Consider the following 17,678-nt stretch of genomic DNA (forward strand, 5'->3'; position numbering starts at 1 on the left):
ACCTTCAAAGGTTGTTTTCTTAAATTACTCTTACTTGTAAACATCTTCCTAATACAAGTCTGTTTAAGAATCTGACTTCGTTATTTCTTGTCAGATTTCTTAAATCAAGTGCACAAAGGTATGTTTTCATTGGCAGCATATTTTCTGGTAGGTATTTAATTTTAGCATTTTTCGTAATTTATATTTAGTCACTTTTCTTTCTGACTTGAATAATGTGGTCTTTTGTCTTTAGCCCTGTTGAGGAGGACAAAGATACAAAGATAATCTCAAAGGATGAGAAAGGTATGTTTCTTTTAAAAAAGTACAGCTTTAATGATTGCTTGGAGAAACTCTTTTTGTATTGGATGGGGTATTTCAGCAGAACAGCGTTGGAATCTGTGCAGTTGTTAAATGTCATCAATTATTCACCTCCTCTAGATTAATTTTTTTTTTTTTTTTCAGTCTATTTATGCCCAAAAAACCCAAACATTTTCCTTTTATGCATTTTCTAAGGATATCTGTGTCGCACTGTTTTGTTTGTATCTTGGTCATCAAAGGTAGACATTAATACGTGGCAAATATGTCCTTCATGGCACTGAGGACGCTCACTAAGAGCTGTTAGTGAGTTAAGAGCCTTTCACAATTGTTTGCTTTACTCTACACTTGTGATGCTTCATCCTGTCTTCTGTTTTGCTGAAACAATTTGGAATCTAGTGCTCCCATACTTAAATACCACAGAAATTTACAACTTCACGTTGTCTTAAAATTAGATTGATGTTATTAAATCTTTGTCCATGCAGATCCTGTTTATGGTGCAAATATGCATCATAAGCATGATGAAAATTTCTTGATCAACAGTGTCAGGTGCCTGCTCCTTCTTTTCATCTTACTTCTTCCTTTTAATACATCAGGCTGCTGAGTCTTTGCAGCTCACCCTACCTCTCTATTCTCTCCTACCTGACCAGGGCAGAAAATTTAGAACTGACTGTTAACGTTCTTACATGCTGCAGGTAGGTAGTTCTGCACTGTAAGCATGGAAGTTCCAGCAATTCCTATAATAGGCAAGAAACTCACGATGAGAGCTGTCTGCCAACTGGATAGGAAGAACTTGTTTGCCTTTAATTGAGTTTTACAACACAGACTGAACTCATTGTCACCTGCTTTATCCAAGATCTGGTTTTATACCTGTCTATGCAAGCTGCTGGACTTCACCATCCGCGCCATTAGGGTCTGTTTACCTCTTGGTTACGGACTAATCTTATGTTCTTTTATTTCAGAATTTCAGACCTATATGCAAGTCAGTGCTGACTCATACATTGCTATTTTCACACCTGTATAAAAGGATTTTATTTAGGAGGAGTTCTAGTTTCTAAGATGATTCTAGCTTTAAGTTAAGAGAAGATTTTATAGTCTCAGTCTATCTTTGTCTTGGAAGTGCAGTACCGTCCCAGGAGCACTTCTTTGAGTCTTATGGGAGGGCAAAAACTGGAGATGTTAAGACTGATCGAAGCTTATTCAAAAAGGACATTAACATATTTTAAATAATCTAAAAAATTGTCAGTGAAATAGAAGAAAGAAGAAAGTGCTAATTTTTCTTTCTCCAGGATGCTGGTGCCAGTGTAACTGCAGGTGGCTGTTTTAAAATTCTAGAGGAAGCATGTGGAGTAAAAGCATCAAAGCATACCCTCAGCTTCTTGAAACACCAAGACAATGTATCTCCAGTGTGTTTGCACACATGACACAGCTTTGTCCATGCAGTTCTGAAGACTAGAAGATGACAGGTGTAGACTTAGTCTCCTTTATACACAGAAGACCTCTAAGCTTATGTTTGAGAGAATGACAAAAATTATCAGGAAGTAAGAGATGGAAAACACTTGAATAAAATAGCATTTTAGAGAGGCTGTGGAAGAAATGTTTCCCCTCGATGTAAGCAGTTCTGAGAAATTCTGTGTATCACACACACACACACACACACACAAAAAAAAAAAGGCAGATACCTGGGTTGGAAGCAGGTAGCTGCGTTGAAACCTGCTTCACTCCATTTATGGGAGCCTTGGAACTGAACACTGCTAAGACTGATAAAAGGACAGTAAAGATATTTCAGAGGAGAATGGAAACAGAATCCCTGCATAACTGCTTCACTCTGAAATGCAAACGCTAAAACTTGAGAGTTCAGCTCAAACACTTTGTAATCACTAGACTTTGGGTTTTCAGACTTTACAAGTACATAAGCATTTATGAAATTATCTTTCTAGTTTAGATGCCGAATTGGACAGGTGTTTTGTAGTTCTTGCATAGTTAAAGAAAGCTAGGTCTTTTCTGGCACCTGTAACTGAAGTCACAGGCTTCATATCCCAGCTGTGGAATCTGTGTGGGCAGAAATAGGAGAGAAATTTTCTTGCTTTCTTTATGGTGAATGTCTTTCCTTGAGTGTTGTGGTTAATCTGCATCCCATCATCATCCCTTTGGAGTCGGAAGAGATAAGGAGGGCAAGACTGGGTACTCACATGGGTACTCACACAGTTCCTGCCACTTTAGCAGGTCTTCTGTGTTTTCCTGTAAGTGCAGAGTTACTGGGATCTATCCAGGCACATTCTGAAGAGCCACAGTTACTTCAGAGATGCCCTAGTCCAGTTTCTTCCTTGGAAGAATGACATAACATCCTTCTGTTGCATGTATCAAAGCTTGTAGTTCATCTTAAAGTTTTTGAACTTGTAATACTACTTGCCTTCAGGAATGTTAATCCTGGGGGGAGAATGTTATGCATTGCATTTGATTTGCTCTAAGATTTAAAAAAAAGAAAAGATTTGTAGAACTGCTCCTTTTTCATTCAGTAGTTGTTGAAATAATGAGGATTTGGGGTATGTTTTGGGTTTGTTTGTTTGTTTTCCTAATTAGGTCGCACTGCTAGCAGTTCTGGTAGAAACTTTTGGGTGAGTGGACTGGCTTCCACTACCAGAGCTACAGATTTGAAGAATCTGTTTAGCAAATATGGGAAGGTAAGAGTTTTTTCTGGTTTGGTTTGGTTTTTTTCACTTGAAACTGTCTTAATAAGACTTCTTAAGCTCCTGTCACTGAAAATACCAGTGAAAGAAATCAAATTATCAGCGTTTTTATGGGATATCGAGGAAAAAATTGCCAAAGTGCAAGCTGAATTACTGCTTTTTTATTCCGTCCTTACTTCCAAACAAATATAAAATTCTATTTACAGTCTTTTATTTGAAGCTGTCAGTGACTGTTTCCATATACTTCTGTCTCCTGTGTTGTAGTATGGTATCTTCACCAGTGGAAATTCACAGTCAACAGTGAATCTAACATTGTTTATCAGACTTCTTTAGGACTAAATAAAACATGCAGAAAATTTTGAAACATAATTATTGGGGAATATCTTAGGAATTGCCTTAGTACCTGAAGTTTTATTTTTGTTTAGAGTTGGCAGTTGCTTTGCAAAACACTTGTTTGGGTAGTTTTGAGGAGGTTTTTGTTTGGTTTGGTTTTGAGGGGGAAGTTCCTGCAGTTATTATTAATGCAAGTTAAATCTCCCAGTCAGTTGGGAAATTGAAAGAGCTAGTTTAGAAGAAGACTGATGTCAGAGAAATCAGTAACTATTTTTGTTAAACCTTTGAAGCCTGTTTAAAGATGACTGTCAGCAGATTGTTGTAAAGGAAAACTGAAAGTGCTAGCAATCTGCTATTGAATGCTTAACTAATGAAAATACTCTAGAACTTAAATGTGACTTTACAGTAGGTGCACAGATGGATTAAGTGTAGCACAGCATGGAGTTTGTCTGAAAGTCATGAGACTAGTAAAATGTTCCTTATAACCATAAAAATGCAATACTTTCCTTCCATTTATTTATTTATTCCAGGTTATCAGAATTTTATTTGGTAACCTGGAACACTGATCATAGAGATGTACCACAAAATTTTAAATGTAATTAAAAACTACATGACAGCCAACCTAATATTTGCCTCTACTTAGATGCCATGGTAACATTTAGTCATTTAAATAAATTTACTGTTATTTTCTTTGGAATATTGGCAGAGGCCAAGCTTCCTAGAAGTAGATATACATCTGCAATGAATAAGATGCTCAGAAGTATATCTTCTATTCAGCTGTACTTTAAAATATGACACCTCTGTGAAATATGATTGATTTCTGAAATACAAATTGAGCTGTATTGAATATATAAGCATCACTAAGCCCTGTTTATGAAAACAGGTGTTATATGTGGGCTTTTTCAAGTTACACTTTTCGGGGAGGCATCCTGTTTCTTAAACAAGATTGTGATCTGCCTCTTAGCAGTGACATGAAAACATGTTTTCAAGGGGAGATGGGACTTCGCAGTTGAGCTGGTATTAGCACATGGGTGGAAATTGGCTTACAAATTTTTATTAGCTTAGTCTTTCCTTCCCTTCCCTTTCTTCCCTTCCCTTTCTTCCCTTCCCTTTCTTCCCTTCCCTTTCTTCCCTTCCCTTTCTTCCCTTCCCTTTCTTCCCTTCCCTTTCTTCCCTTCCCTTTCTTCCCTTCCCTTTCTTCCCTTCCCTTTCTTCCCTTCCCTTTCTTCCCTTCCCTTTCTTCCCTTCCCTTTCTTCCCTTCCCTTTCTTCCCTTCCCTTTCTTCCCTTCCCTTTCTTCCCTTCCCTTTCTTCCCTTCCCCCCCCCTCTCCCCTCCCCTTCCCTTCCCTTCCCTTCCCTTCCCTTCCCTTCCCTTCCAACAGGATTCAGTCTTTGGCTCCCATGTATTCATTCAGCTTTTGCACTGTTGCATTGCCAACAGAAGCATGATTGCTTTTGTATTTGCTAATCTTTTAAAAATAGAAGTCTATTGAATGATGATGGACAGGAATAAAACAGAATACAAACAGAGCTTGTACTTCTTGCTGTTAAATGGCAGGTACTTGTTACAGTGAGTGTAATACCCCTTTATTTTGGAAAGGTGGTAGGTGCAAAAGTGGTTACCAACGCTCGCAGTCCTGGTGCTCGCTGTTACGGCTTTGTTACGATGTCTACAGCTGATGAAGCAACAAAGTGTATTACTCACCTCCACAAAACAGAGTTACATGGGAAAATAATTTCTGTAGAAAAAGTGAGTACTGATCCTCAAAGATACCCCATTACCATCAGATTGTACAAATGATTGAGACCACATTCTCAGCTGATGATGTGCAAAATAAATTTCAGGCAAAAAATGAACCTGCTGGAAAGAAGCCAAGTGAAAAAAAAGAGAATGAAGCAAAGAAAGAAACAGTCAGTGAGAGGTACTGTTCTGAAAATTCTCTCTCCAAAGGTGTTTTGCTGTTCTTCAGTCTATGTTGATTTGTCAGCAAAAACAAAGTTACAATAAGATGTTCTGTGGCAAACATTCAAAAAGAGCAACACATGCGTTATTTTCCAACTTCTACTACCGGATAAACTTCTGTTGATGTTCAGTGCCTAACTTAACATGTTTTTGTTATGTGCTTTAAGGTAGGCATTGGAAAGTTGCACTTTCAAGCATACCTTTTGATTTAGCTATATTTGGTTTCTAGTAAAGATTGTGGTGCTTTCATATCATAAATCTATAGGAAAGACTGTTTGAGAATTTGGATCAGTATGTCACTGCTTCTTCATTAAATCTTTCTCTCGTTGGAATAGAGCTTTCTCAAGTGGTTGTGGTCACAAATGATTAAAGATCAGTTGTCCAAGATCCTGTTTCCAGAACATGTTCCTCTTCAGCACTATGCTTTTTCTCTCTAGCATTACTGAAAGTAGCTGAAAAAGACCCATAAGAGAGTGAATAAGAAACTTAAGTCTTTTGCTTTAATTATTTTCTTGAGGCTAACTCATGTTAAATGCTATTTGCTGAGAAGTTTTTGCCTTTATTTTACCTAGTTGCCCAACACCAATGGTTCACATTGTCACTTCATAATTGTCATGTTGTATAAGAAACTTTGTCAGCATTAAGCATGTGGTGTGAATTTTTCCTTTTGCCTCCAATTGAGATATCAGAATCATGGCCACGTTTTTATGACAACTGCACAGCATGTTCTGATCATCTTATTTTATGGGGTGGGAAGTCATAGAAATCTAATTTTGATTGTTTTATCACATACATTAGAATTCTACTTTGTTACTGTGTTGCTAGGATTCTCCTTTAATTTTCTTTTCTCTTACCCTGTATTCATCTCATCTATGTCAATATCTCTCTATAGAACTGGCAGTGTTAAAAGGGATGAGAAATCTGACCAGAAAGATGATCCTAAAAAGACAGAAGACAAAGATGAAAAGGAAAAAAAAGATAAAGATGAAATGAAGTCTGGTTCATCAGATCAACATAAAACTATTAAGTCAGGTAATTTGGTTATTCTCATTTTCATAGAGTAAAATGATATGGCAAAGTATGAATAATTAATTGTAGGTAGTTTTTTCCAAAGAAGTGCCAATATTCTAGAATTATTCCCGGTTCTTGGTTGGAAATCCAGAAGATATGAATGGGGTGGGATGGGGGAAGGTGTTTGGTATTGTGTCATCCTTAACAGAAGCACTTGGAATAGGTGTAAACGAAAAAAAATATTTTTGAAGACAGGGTTACGTGTCCATTTTCACATTTTAGAGAACATAACTTCTGGCATAGCAATAAGTCGGGTGGGTTATGTAGTTTGATTATTTTTTCCATCTCTTTCCCCTCAACCTCCGATTTATTTAGGAAATAAAGGAACAGAGCGAACAGTGGTAATGGATAAATCCAAAGGAGAACCTGTTATTAGTGTGAAAACATCAACTGCATCAAAAGACAGAGTAAGTGATGTTTCTGCATGGGAAACATTATGTGTCAGTTTTAGAAACAAGTCCTGAATCCTGCCATGCTGATGTAATCCACGCTTGTCTTAACGATTTGTCCAATTGGAGTTTCCATCATGTGGATTTTGATCTTAATTTGTAAAGTACCTTTCACATGGCTGATACCACATTCAGCAATGAAATCATGCCAGATATGTAAGTAATTACTGTGTTAATATATGGTGTGTCTGGAGTGTTAAAAAAGAACAGCTTTTTGAAAAATGAGGTGATGAAGCTTTGAGACATGATATGTATGAATGGAAACAGAGCTTAGAGTATTGTTTGTGATAGTTGTCCTTTTCTAAATGTACCCCATTAAGTTTCTCTACTTCAATATTAAATACAGAGCATTAAGAGCCAGGATCGCAAATCAGAGAGCAGAGAGAGACAAGGCATTGTGCCATTTGACAAAATTAAAGCACAGCGAAAAATGAGGGAGGCAGAGCAGCGCCGGTAAGAGCAACAGTGACATTGTTTGTTTTTTCTAGAATGAGCATATTTTTCTTTTGATTAAAATGACTAAGGGATCGAGGTGCTTGATTTGTTTTTTACTTGTAATTTGTTACATATTTGTGGGCCACAAAGCTATTGAATTGGGAAAGCTCCAATTTTTGACTGTCTTAATACTAAGCTTGAAATTGTGTTTGGGGGGGGGGGAATTAGCAGTTTAGTTTTTGTTCTTCTTTCCATTTTGTAGACTTTGTGGTTTAGACTAATTTAAGTATTCTGCTCTCCTTAGCTGAGCACGCATTGTAATAGAGGTGCAATGATAATTCTAAACTTGCCACACTCAAATATACAGGGAAAGACTGAGCAAAAAGTTGTCTTTCTTGTCATAGCATTCAAAGTTTCCATAGTGTTTGAAATAAAACAAGATGAATATTTCTGGATTTAAAGCCATTGTGTCCACAGAGAAATTGGGGGATTTTTCCATCAAGGTTTCCACATTGTATCTTTTTAGTTAAGAACCTAATTCAGGTCTTTAATTAATTTTTGGTGGGGTTTTATTTCCGTTTTCATTATGTTTAATACAAGATAAAGGTAGTAATGTCCATCCTTCAAATTCCTTACTAAAACCATGACCTGAATTCCACGTTAAAACATTTTCACACATTACAAAAGTTTATCACCTACCTAAGTTCAGTGGGCAAGGGGGGAAATTATTTCATCATTCTACTGGAGAGGAAGAGGTTTCTCTCTCATAGGCAAATCTCTGAGCCTTAGGGGAGTCATGTTATCCCGCATACTGTTCTCGCTTCTTCAGGGCTGGATATTTTATTTTTGAGTGGAAGGAATGAGCTTTGGGCATTTGGATTCAAATTTTCCTGACCATATAGGATTATTTGCCCCCACAGGTGGGTTTTGTGGGAGTAATATGATCAGTCTCTAAATACAAGTAATTCGTGTGTGCACTGTCTTCTCTGTATGCCCTCCCTCCCACCCCCAAGCATAATTTCAAGGAGCTGACCCAAGTTTGCAGTCATTGTGGTTTTAATTTTTAGTACTACTTTTTTTTTTCTTTTCTTTTCTTTTTTAATTTCCTGTATTTGTTGAAGTATTGGATCTGTAACCTTTTGTTTCTGTTAAAATAGCACACGTGAGCGTCGGGAGAGACAGCAGCACCTGCAGACTATTCGGGAACGAGAAGAAAGAGAAAGGCTTGAGATTGCTCGTGAGAGACTGGAAATTGAAAGGCAGCGTCTTGAACGAGAACGGATGGAAAGAGAAAGACTGGAAAGAGAACGAATGCACATAGAACATGAAAGGAGGAGAGAACAAGATCGGATTCAGCGAGAAAGAGAAGAGCTGCGACGCCAGCATGAGCAGCTGCGCTATGAACAAGAACGTCGGTCTGCAATGAGAAGACCATATGACATAGATGGCAGGTAAAGACAGCAAATAGGAGTGATGCAAGTGGAAAACGTTGCCAGGTCCTGTCTCATCAGCCTGTGCTGTAAAAAGCTATCCATATGCTCTCAGCTTCCGTTATTCAGCAGTTGTTGATTGCATTGAAATGGTAACATTCAATAGCCCCAGTCAAACTATCCTCTCTGAGGTTTTTCAGCTCCCTTTTGAACTTAACCCTTCTCTTGGTCTGCATAGTTTGAAAGGAGGGATCAATATCAAAAGTCATTATCTTGACTAAAATGAGTGTGTTCTTTCCTTCAGGAGAGATGACCCGTACTGGCCAGAGGCCAAGCGAATGGCAATGAATGATAGGTACCATTCAGATTTCAGTCGCCAGGATCGCTTCCATGACTTTGATCACAGGGATCGTGGCCGTTATCAAGACCATTCGATAGACAGGTTGGTGTCTTACCTCCACTGTGTCGCCTGAAATCAAAGGACAAAAATGTATTTAATGTCACATTTTGCTGCCTTTACTGTGTGTTTGGTTTGCATTTTAATTTTTAAGTGTGGCTTAGTGGCTGGGGACTATTTCTTATATAACCGTGAAGAGATCTGTACTGTGCCATGAGTTAAACCTTCTGGCAGGCTCGTTCAGAGCGTTCTGCTGGCAGTGCTGTTTCACACATTTGTACAATTCTGGAAAATTTCTGAATACCATTGTAGGCACCTAGCATCTTAACAAGAATATTCTGGCTTATACCTTAGGACTAACTGGGTTTTCCAGGAATCAAAAATGTGTCATGGTTGCCCTGTGTTTGTGCCTCTTGTAGATAACGTTGGCACTACACAGAAGCAGAATTTTTCATCTGTTTTGTTACGTAGATGAATTTTATAGACTGCTGTATATTTTACTACCACAGTCTGATTTTAATTCTCTGTTTGTAGGAGAGATGGATCAAGGACAATGATGGGAGATCGGGATGGACAAGTGAGTTGCTTTATAAAGCTTCAGAAACATCCTAACTTCTTCTAACCTGGTTTTCTATAGGGTGTATCAGATTAAATTTCAGTAGTTAAGAATTTAATTATATCTCCCAGAATTCATTCTATGAGGTTGCATGGAAATAACAACAAAACTAGTAGAGATGTTTGCATGTTTTTGAGGGCTGAGGAAAGACCTTCAGGGTACATTCAAGCTGTGAGAGATTTTGTGGAGTCATGGAATCCTCAAGTGCCCTTTACTGATGGCTAAGCTATGAGACTCAGGGGGACCTGAATAGGCTGGAGAATTGGGCAGAGGGAAATATCATTAAGCTCAACAACAGGAAATGCAAAGTCCTGCTCCTGGGGTGGAATAATCCTATGCAAGAGTACATGCTTGGGACCAACCAGATGAAAAGCACTTCTGCAGAGAAGGAGCTCGGAGTTCTGGTGGACAACAAGCTGCCCATGAGTCAGCATTGTACCCACCTGGCCAAGGAGGTTAATAGCATCCTGGGCTGCATTAGGAATAGCGTTGCCAGAAGATCAAGGGAGGAGATCCTTCCTCTTTACTCAGTACCCATCTGGTGTACTATGTCCACTGCTGGGCTCCCCAGTAAAAGAAAGATAAAAGCTTACTGGAGTAAGTCCAGCCCAGGGCCACAAAGATGATTAAGGGCTTGAAGCACCTTTTGTATGCGGAGAGGCTGAGAGCTGGCACTGTTCAGCCTGGAGAAGAGAAGGCTCAGGGGTTATCTTATCAATGTGAGTTCATACCTCACAGTAGTGCCTGCTGACAGGACAAGAGTCAGTGAGCACACATGAAATTCCATCTGAAGAAAAAACAAATCACCTTTTTAAAAACAAACAAACAAAAACCCCACCTGTGAAAGTGGCCAAACACTGGAACAGGTTCCACGGGGAAGTTTTGAAGTCTCCAGCTGTAAAGATACTCAAAACCCAATGGGAGACTGTTCTGGACAGCCTGCCCTGGCTGACCTCGCTTGAGCAGCAGGGTTGGACTAGATGATCTCAAGAGGTCGTTCCCATCCTAAATGATTCTGAAATTGAGTACTTGGAGCTGAGCGACTTTAAACAATTTGAGAGTGGTTGGGTAGTAAGTGTTGTTTGCCTTTTAGCATTATCCAGATGAGCGCCATGGAGGCCCAGACCGTCATTCACGGGACTCTCGGGAAAGTTGGGGTAGCTATGGATCTGACAGAAGAATGAGTGAAAGTAGAGGGATACCCCCACAGTCACGGTTAGTAGGCTTAACTGAAAATATTTTTTCTTGTGCATCTAAGGAATATTTCCATATGTGAAAGTGGAACGCAGTTTTTGAAAGTACAGTTCTTTTTTTTTTTCCAGCTTTCACCCCTGAGTCTATTTCCTGTTGGATGGACTACAAATGAGTAGCCCTTTCAGCTTGCCTTGTGCATACAAACATCCATCTTGGCATGTTTGGGGTGTTTTTTTTTAATAACTTCACATCTGAAAGTCATCATATTTTCAATTAATTTTACCTAACATTAATATCAGAGCTTGATGTTTTCAGGGTACTGGTTTTTCCCCAGTTTGTAGTTGTTGGAAGCACCATCCTGTCAGCCCTTTGAAAGGGAAACAAATTAAAATGTTTACAGATGGGGGATTTGTAGAGTGTGTTTTTAAGGTTTTGTGTTGTGGTTTTGTTTTTTAGTAAGTCCTATGAGTAAGCCAGCATACAGAAAACACCAAAAATAAATTGACTGCTTAAAACAACAAGCCAGGATGTTTGGAGTAAACTGAGACAACAATGTAGCATAAATCAGATTAAGAAAAATCTTATTTTCTTATTTGTCATGTTAGTTGGGTTGAACAGAAGGCTTATTACTGAGATTTGACTTAACAGATAGCAATATAAATACGAGATTCGCATGTACCTTGGTAAAGCATTTGAGTAAGTCTTAGTTGTTCTACTTGAATGTATTTTGTGTCCTCTGGCTAATATGAGAAGGTGTGAATTTCATATTTGCAGGGATGGACGTGACTGGGGAGATCATGGTCGGAAGTTTGAAGGACATCAAGATCGTTCATGGCAGAGCAGTGTGGATGGAGGAATGATGGGACGGGATCATGAGAGATGGCAAGGTATGATGCTTCTTGTACAACAGCTTATTAGTTGTGCTGTATAAAGCAGAAAATACAATCATTATTATCCTTGGAGATGAAGTAAAACTATTACTCTGGATATAAAGGAGGCATTTGAACTCTTTCAGGTGGAGGTAGAGGCCGACCTGGCCATGTGATACATCGTGGAGGCATGTCGGGGTAAGAACTTTAAAAAGAGCAAAGTGTTTGTTTCTCGTTTAAGGAACATCTCTTCTGTTTAAATTGGCCAAAGAAAAATGTTGTGGGAGCATCAGTTGTCTGATTTATTTAGATTGTCAAGGAATATTAAAATATTCCCATGGTTTTTATGTAGTGCATCTTACTGAAGAGTGAAAAAAAGTGGAAAAAGTTTTAAAAGAACACCCATTATCAACCTGACTGCCAGTCAGAACTAAAATGTCTGAATCACTTTCTAGGCGTGGAGGTTTCATGCAAGGTGGCAACCAAAGTCAGATGATGCATGGAGGAGGAATGCAAGAAGGATTTGCTGGCCAGGAGAGAGCAAACAGACCTAATGATCCTCGTTTCAACCGTCGCTACTGAATGTGTTTTAATTTTTAATGCAAGGTGGCAACTGAAATGAATCTGTTACCCAGGGTTACCATTAATTGTAACTTACGGGTTACTGTAAGTGGTTTTGGGGGGTTTTTTTTAAGCTGCTGCCATATTAAGTCACTCAATCCAATGTGAACTCATTAGTTTTGTAATGTGTTGTTCATATCCCATTTAAAATGTTTGTTAATGAAGCATTCCGTTTTCCATAAATAAAAGCCAGTTTACAGTTAATTGCTTCGTTTCAGCCGTCCCTGGAAAAGTAATTTATTCAGCTATATGTTAAACAATGTAACTTTCAGCCCTGACAAGATTAACTAGCATAAGTGCCAGCATGAGAGAATGTCAGTAGGTTGCATTTGTTCAAAAGCTTGAACCCCCTGCCACTGCAAAATTGCCCTAGAACCCTGCAGGACAAGTGGTGAAGAGGTGTTTTTTCATCTTGTCTCATGTTGGTAGGTGCTGTACAACATAATACCCGTCACTCTGAAAAAGACTGCATACCATGTTACCAGTACAGCTTCTAGAAGAGAAAATGCACAGGTACTTGTGAAAGGAATGACTTTCAAGTGCAAATCAGAATCATTTTTGTTTAGCTTCTGATACATCAGGATAGTCCAAAGATCCACCAGTTTCAGTCCAGTAATTTTACCCAGCAATCCATAATTTCCTTGAAGTAGATTAGAAACACCCACTGGCTGTCCTTTGTCATCGTTTTAAGAACGTGTTGAGAACTAACGTGATTGATTGATTGATTGGTGCAAATGATCTGTCATTTTGTCATATACAAATTACAATTTTTCTTTGTGCAGTCATCTCTGGAGCAACATGGCCTTAGTGAGTGTTGCCCACCAAAGATGGCTTTTGTGATGTCAAGAGGAGGAAAAAAATCCTGTTATTTTCAGTAGTAGGGTCACTGGGGTTGTTTTTTTTTCCATCTTGAGAGATTTATTTTTTTTCCCCCCTCAGTTGCCTGAAGATTTTTTTTAATTTATTTTTTTTTTTTAATTCATTTCCTACAGCCTGCATTGTAATGGAGAGTGAAACTCTTCTTTTTCATCAGGGTTGAGACTTCCCACACTGGAGGAGAATCCCTGTGGACAAACCCAACTAAATTCTGAAAAGCTGCTTTGATTGCAGCAGGGAGTTGCCTGAGGCTGGCTGGATCACACCGACATCAGCCTCGGTGTAAAACTTGGTTTTGTTTTAATAGTGAAGCAAAGGCCCAGAAAGACTTGAGTCCTTTGTTCAAGAACACAAACACAAAGAATTTCCAGACTGCTACACTTAGTAGCAACCAACTGTAATAATTCTGTGGGTCTGGCTAGAATCCTTGAATTAGTGCCTCCTTGATTTTAATCCTTTAGACGTTCACCTCTGCTACAGAGAAAGAAAATAAAGAGTGGTGATACCCCCAGACCTGCTCTGCCTTGTCTTTCCCAATTCAGCTCATTGACCATTAAGCACGAGGACAAGTTAATCACTCCCATGAGATAGAACTTATGTCTGGCCCTATTGCAGTATCTGACTTTCTCTGCAGGAAGACACTCTACCACCAGCAAACAATTTTCTCGCTGCTAATTCTGGTCATTCTCAATATGTCCCCGATACACGGTGGTTACATGTTCGTGACGGTCCCTGCCTGAGTGAAATTTACCCTATTTCTTGTGTTGATTTGACAGTGAGTTGTTAGTTTCAGCATCATCTGCACTTTTATTTAGAGTTTTGCATCACAGACTTACAAACTTCCTTCTATTGCACACTGTCATCAACAAGTACTGTGACTAGTACTGGCTCCTCCCAGTTGTGTGATAAGTCACATCAATAATATGCCCTTTGACAGAGGAACTCCTTCCTCAGCTAGCCTGAAGGGCTTTGTCTTCAAACAACATCTTTTACCATTACCTTGGATTTTTTTTTTTTTAAATCTTGTTGGCTTGTTTTCAGTTAGATGACATTCACCTTCAAGATTAATTCAGCTTCAGAATAATCTGTTTAGTTAGCAAGAACAGGGGCTATACCCCAGCACGCGGCCATCACGTCGCTACAGCTGATCCATGATCTCTACTGAAGCCTCTGCTCACTGGTAAGACAAAGCACTTATTGCAGTCTGTAAGCTAAAACCAACCCAAATACAAGTAGAATTTCCAGAGTCTTTTATTGTAGCCCTTGCATGGCTGAGCTGCCCTCTAGAGCAATGGAATACACGTTATCCCAAAAACAACACAGGACGGAGAGAATCATGAACCCTGGAGAACGTGTTCATTTTACAAGATCCTTCACATACTTCCAGCCTTCCACAGTGTAGTCACAGGCCCTGGTGGGAGCTACAGACAAGGCAGACATGACTGTCTGCACTCCTGCAAGGAAAGCAGAGAAGAATTATCCCAAGAAGAGCATCATGCAAGTACAATTTCCTAATGCTATTCTAGCATTATAGACCTATTGTAGAACACAGAGAGAAAAATCCAGCTCTATCTCTGAAGCTTTCAAACACACTGAGGCCCAAATATCCCTTGGTTGAAGTACAGCTTTATTGTCTCAGTAGAGTTTCTGACAGAGAAATTCCAACTTTAGGACCAGTATAAGGGATATTCTTTTATTAGTATTATTGTTGTTATTATTTCTCCTCTCCTTGTGTTGTCCTATTAAACTGTCCTTAACTCACCAGTTTTACCGTTCTCTGATTCTCCTCCCCATCTCGGCAGCAGGGGGAAGAGTGAGTGAGGCAGCTGTGTGGTACTTAGTTGCTGGCTGGGCTTAAACCATGACAAGACGTCACATTATTTGTGGACCCTGTTGCCCCATGATTACATGAAGACTTTTTGCTGCACCATAAAACTACAAATTAAGGTATTTATAACATGCTTTGGCCTTCACACAAGATCCCTACAATTTAATAATAGTGGGAATACTCATCCCGTCTGAAAAGTCAGAGGCTGAGTTCAGACATACTAACATCTGAAGAGTTTATAAACTCTTCAATCTTGAGCCAAAGGTTCACCTGTCTTAAGAATAAGTCATCATTTATTTTTGTGCTCTAGTTTCCCTGACCACTACCAGTGCTGATGAACTCACTGGTGCATAAACTCTACCTATATATTGTGGGAGTCACAAGCCTCCCCAAACACTTCGCTGAAACATTCAATCTTAGATTCAAGGATAGCAGAGGCATGCCTGTCTTGGGGCCCAGGTGGCAAGCTTTGTAGGTAAAACAAACACCAGCTCCTCTGGTTAGAAAAGGCAGACAGGTTTATGTCCACACATTCTCCTCCTTATTTCACAGTTGGAACAAGAAATTAAGTCCAAAGTCACTGAGTGTGCTAGTGGTAAAACCTGGAGTAGAATACACTTCCTTAGTCGCAGTCTCAATGCTCCTTCCATCAGACTGTCATGTCTATCACCTTCTTGTTCAATTTAGAAGGACAGTACTGAAACAAGGCTGGACAGCACTGAAACAAGACTGGTATAAGCTATGTCACTCTCGGCCCCTTGCTCCTTTCACAGTTTGGCAAGAAGTTATTTTACCTTTATTCCAGAAATCAGAGGGGGAAAAGTCAAATTTTGGAGTGGGCGGGAGCTAGAAAGAGAAAGAGAAAGAATCAGCACTTCAGGGGTTTCACTTATAACACGATTCACATCACCTTAGAGAAGCCTTTGGACCTCAGATCCTGAGGATACTCAGGTGCCTACTCTCTGTAAGTCTCAAAAGGGATCAGAAATGAGGCTTAAAGTCTGGACTTTGCTCTTTCCCCCAGTATAAAGTAGGGATAGAAGGTAGTACTTATCATTTGGGTGCTCCTGAAAAATCATCTCCATGGCTGTCTTACAGTTACCTATTAGTTCAGAGTAGTCTCTATCATGAAAAATGCTTTTCAAACTTTCAACAAAGTTTTCTCTGGTTCTGAGGATTTTAAAAACTAAGAATTACTCAAAGAGAAGGGCCTCTTCAGGTAATTTAAATTCAACTTGATGAACTGTTAGTAGCTTGAGAAATTGGGAGGAGAATCTTTTCATTAATTTTGTAAAAGCATGTATAACTCTTCAAAAGAAGCTTAGGAATACCACTACATAGTGAAATATCTCCCAGAGCATGCTGGCAATCCTTCCTCAACCCTGCACAGGCTAGTTACCCCTTCTCCTATGAAATAACAGCTGTGAGCAATGTCTCTCCCCTAAATTTAAAATTTTATACTCTTTCCATTTCAATCGTCTTCAAAATATTCTCAATGTGAAATACAGTTTCAACAGCAAAACTCCTGCTAGCATCACTGGAACCAGAACACCACCCCAATGTTTTCTCCTCCTCATTCAGAAAATACATTTGTTTTGCTGACTGTTCATCCACACAGTCCTTACCTCCCAGCCTATGTAACTCGTCCACTCTTGGATAGCTGGAGGCAGCGCTGCTTGAGCTTTTTTGAGGGCTTCAGCACCCTGTGTGCCACTGCCCAGCAACCCCTGATCATACACCACATATACAGCAGCTCCAGCCAGGCTTCCTTTGATGATGAACCTGAAAGAATCAAAAGCAGCAACATTTCAGTTCACATTATGACTATCAACGCATCTCTTCTGGTCGGTTGTGACTGTCAAAGGGAGGGCATCAATAAATAAATCTGAAGGTCACAAATACTCTACTGAAATGTCTTATGAGAGACAAAAAGCAGCAGAAAAATACCTAGCTACCTTCCTTTTCTTCCTAGGCCAACTATTCCCTGTCAGCCCCTTTAAACCATACCCATTCACATTTTACCAGTGAGAGTTTTCAGGAAAAAATGAGAAAGTATCAAAGCTCTCAGAGTATGTGCCACTTTGTAAAGTCTGAGAATCACTGGCACATACCTTTGAAAAAAGAAACTAAAGGATTCTGTAGTGGGTAGGACATCCATGTTAATAATGTCATTCTTGCTCTCTTGTTAATCAGTAAACTGATTAATTTCACAGACACCGATACCTTGTTAAGCTCATTACAGTCCAGTTAACACCTGGCCATACCTGTTCCTGCATTGCCCAGGCTTTTAAAGTTTCCCGGTAGACTACATGGTGTGCAAACACTAGTTTTACAGATATAGTGGCAACCTGCAAAACTGAAGACTAGAAGAGAACATTTGACCTTTATTTACTTTTTCATTACAGATAAGAGACCTGGGGAGACAGTTTTTCAAGTTCACAGGGCAGAGTCGTTTCTCCTTTAAAAAAAAAAAAAAAAAGCTATTGCACACCTAGGAAAAAAACCAACAAAACAAACAAACAAACACAAACTTATAGTAGTAGAACACCCGATAGATACAGCCATTGAGAGAGGCAAGAGGGAATCATAGAATCACAGACTGCTTTGGGTTG

General features: G+C 39.2%; 2 protein-coding genes across 2 annotated transcripts; one reads left to right on the top strand and one right to left on the bottom strand.

The window, feature by feature from the left end:
- Positions 1-232: 232 nt before the first annotated feature.
- On the top strand, positions 233-12,566 carry LOC104518430 (scaffold attachment factor B1; the record flags this gene model as incomplete). The annotated part of the gene is made up of 14 exons (XM_010165781.1): positions 233-282; positions 2,878-2,978; positions 4,918-5,067; positions 5,163-5,239; positions 6,173-6,312; positions 6,667-6,758; positions 7,147-7,253; positions 8,393-8,686; positions 8,970-9,107; positions 9,597-9,639; positions 10,772-10,893; positions 11,647-11,759; positions 11,888-11,939; positions 12,197-12,566. Coding segments are annotated over 14 exons (1,606 nt in total), but the record flags the coding sequence as incomplete, so codon positions are not given.
- A 2,028-nt stretch (positions 12,567-14,594) lies between these two features.
- Positions 14,595-16,848, bottom strand: MICOS13 (mitochondrial contact site and cristae organizing system subunit 13; the record flags this gene model as incomplete). Its single annotated transcript, XM_029084440.1, has 3 exons — positions 14,595-14,692; positions 15,861-15,912; positions 16,692-16,848. Coding segments are annotated over 3 exons (307 nt in total), but the record flags the coding sequence as incomplete, so codon positions are not given.
- Positions 16,849-17,678: the final 830 nt, after the last annotated feature.

Source organism: Antrostomus carolinensis, unplaced genomic scaffold, assembly GCF_000700745.2.
Source record: "Antrostomus carolinensis isolate BGI_N321 unplaced genomic scaffold, ASM70074v2 scaffold4684, whole genome shotgun sequence".
Lineage (NCBI taxonomy): Eukaryota > Metazoa > Chordata > Aves > Caprimulgiformes > Caprimulgidae > Antrostomus > Antrostomus carolinensis.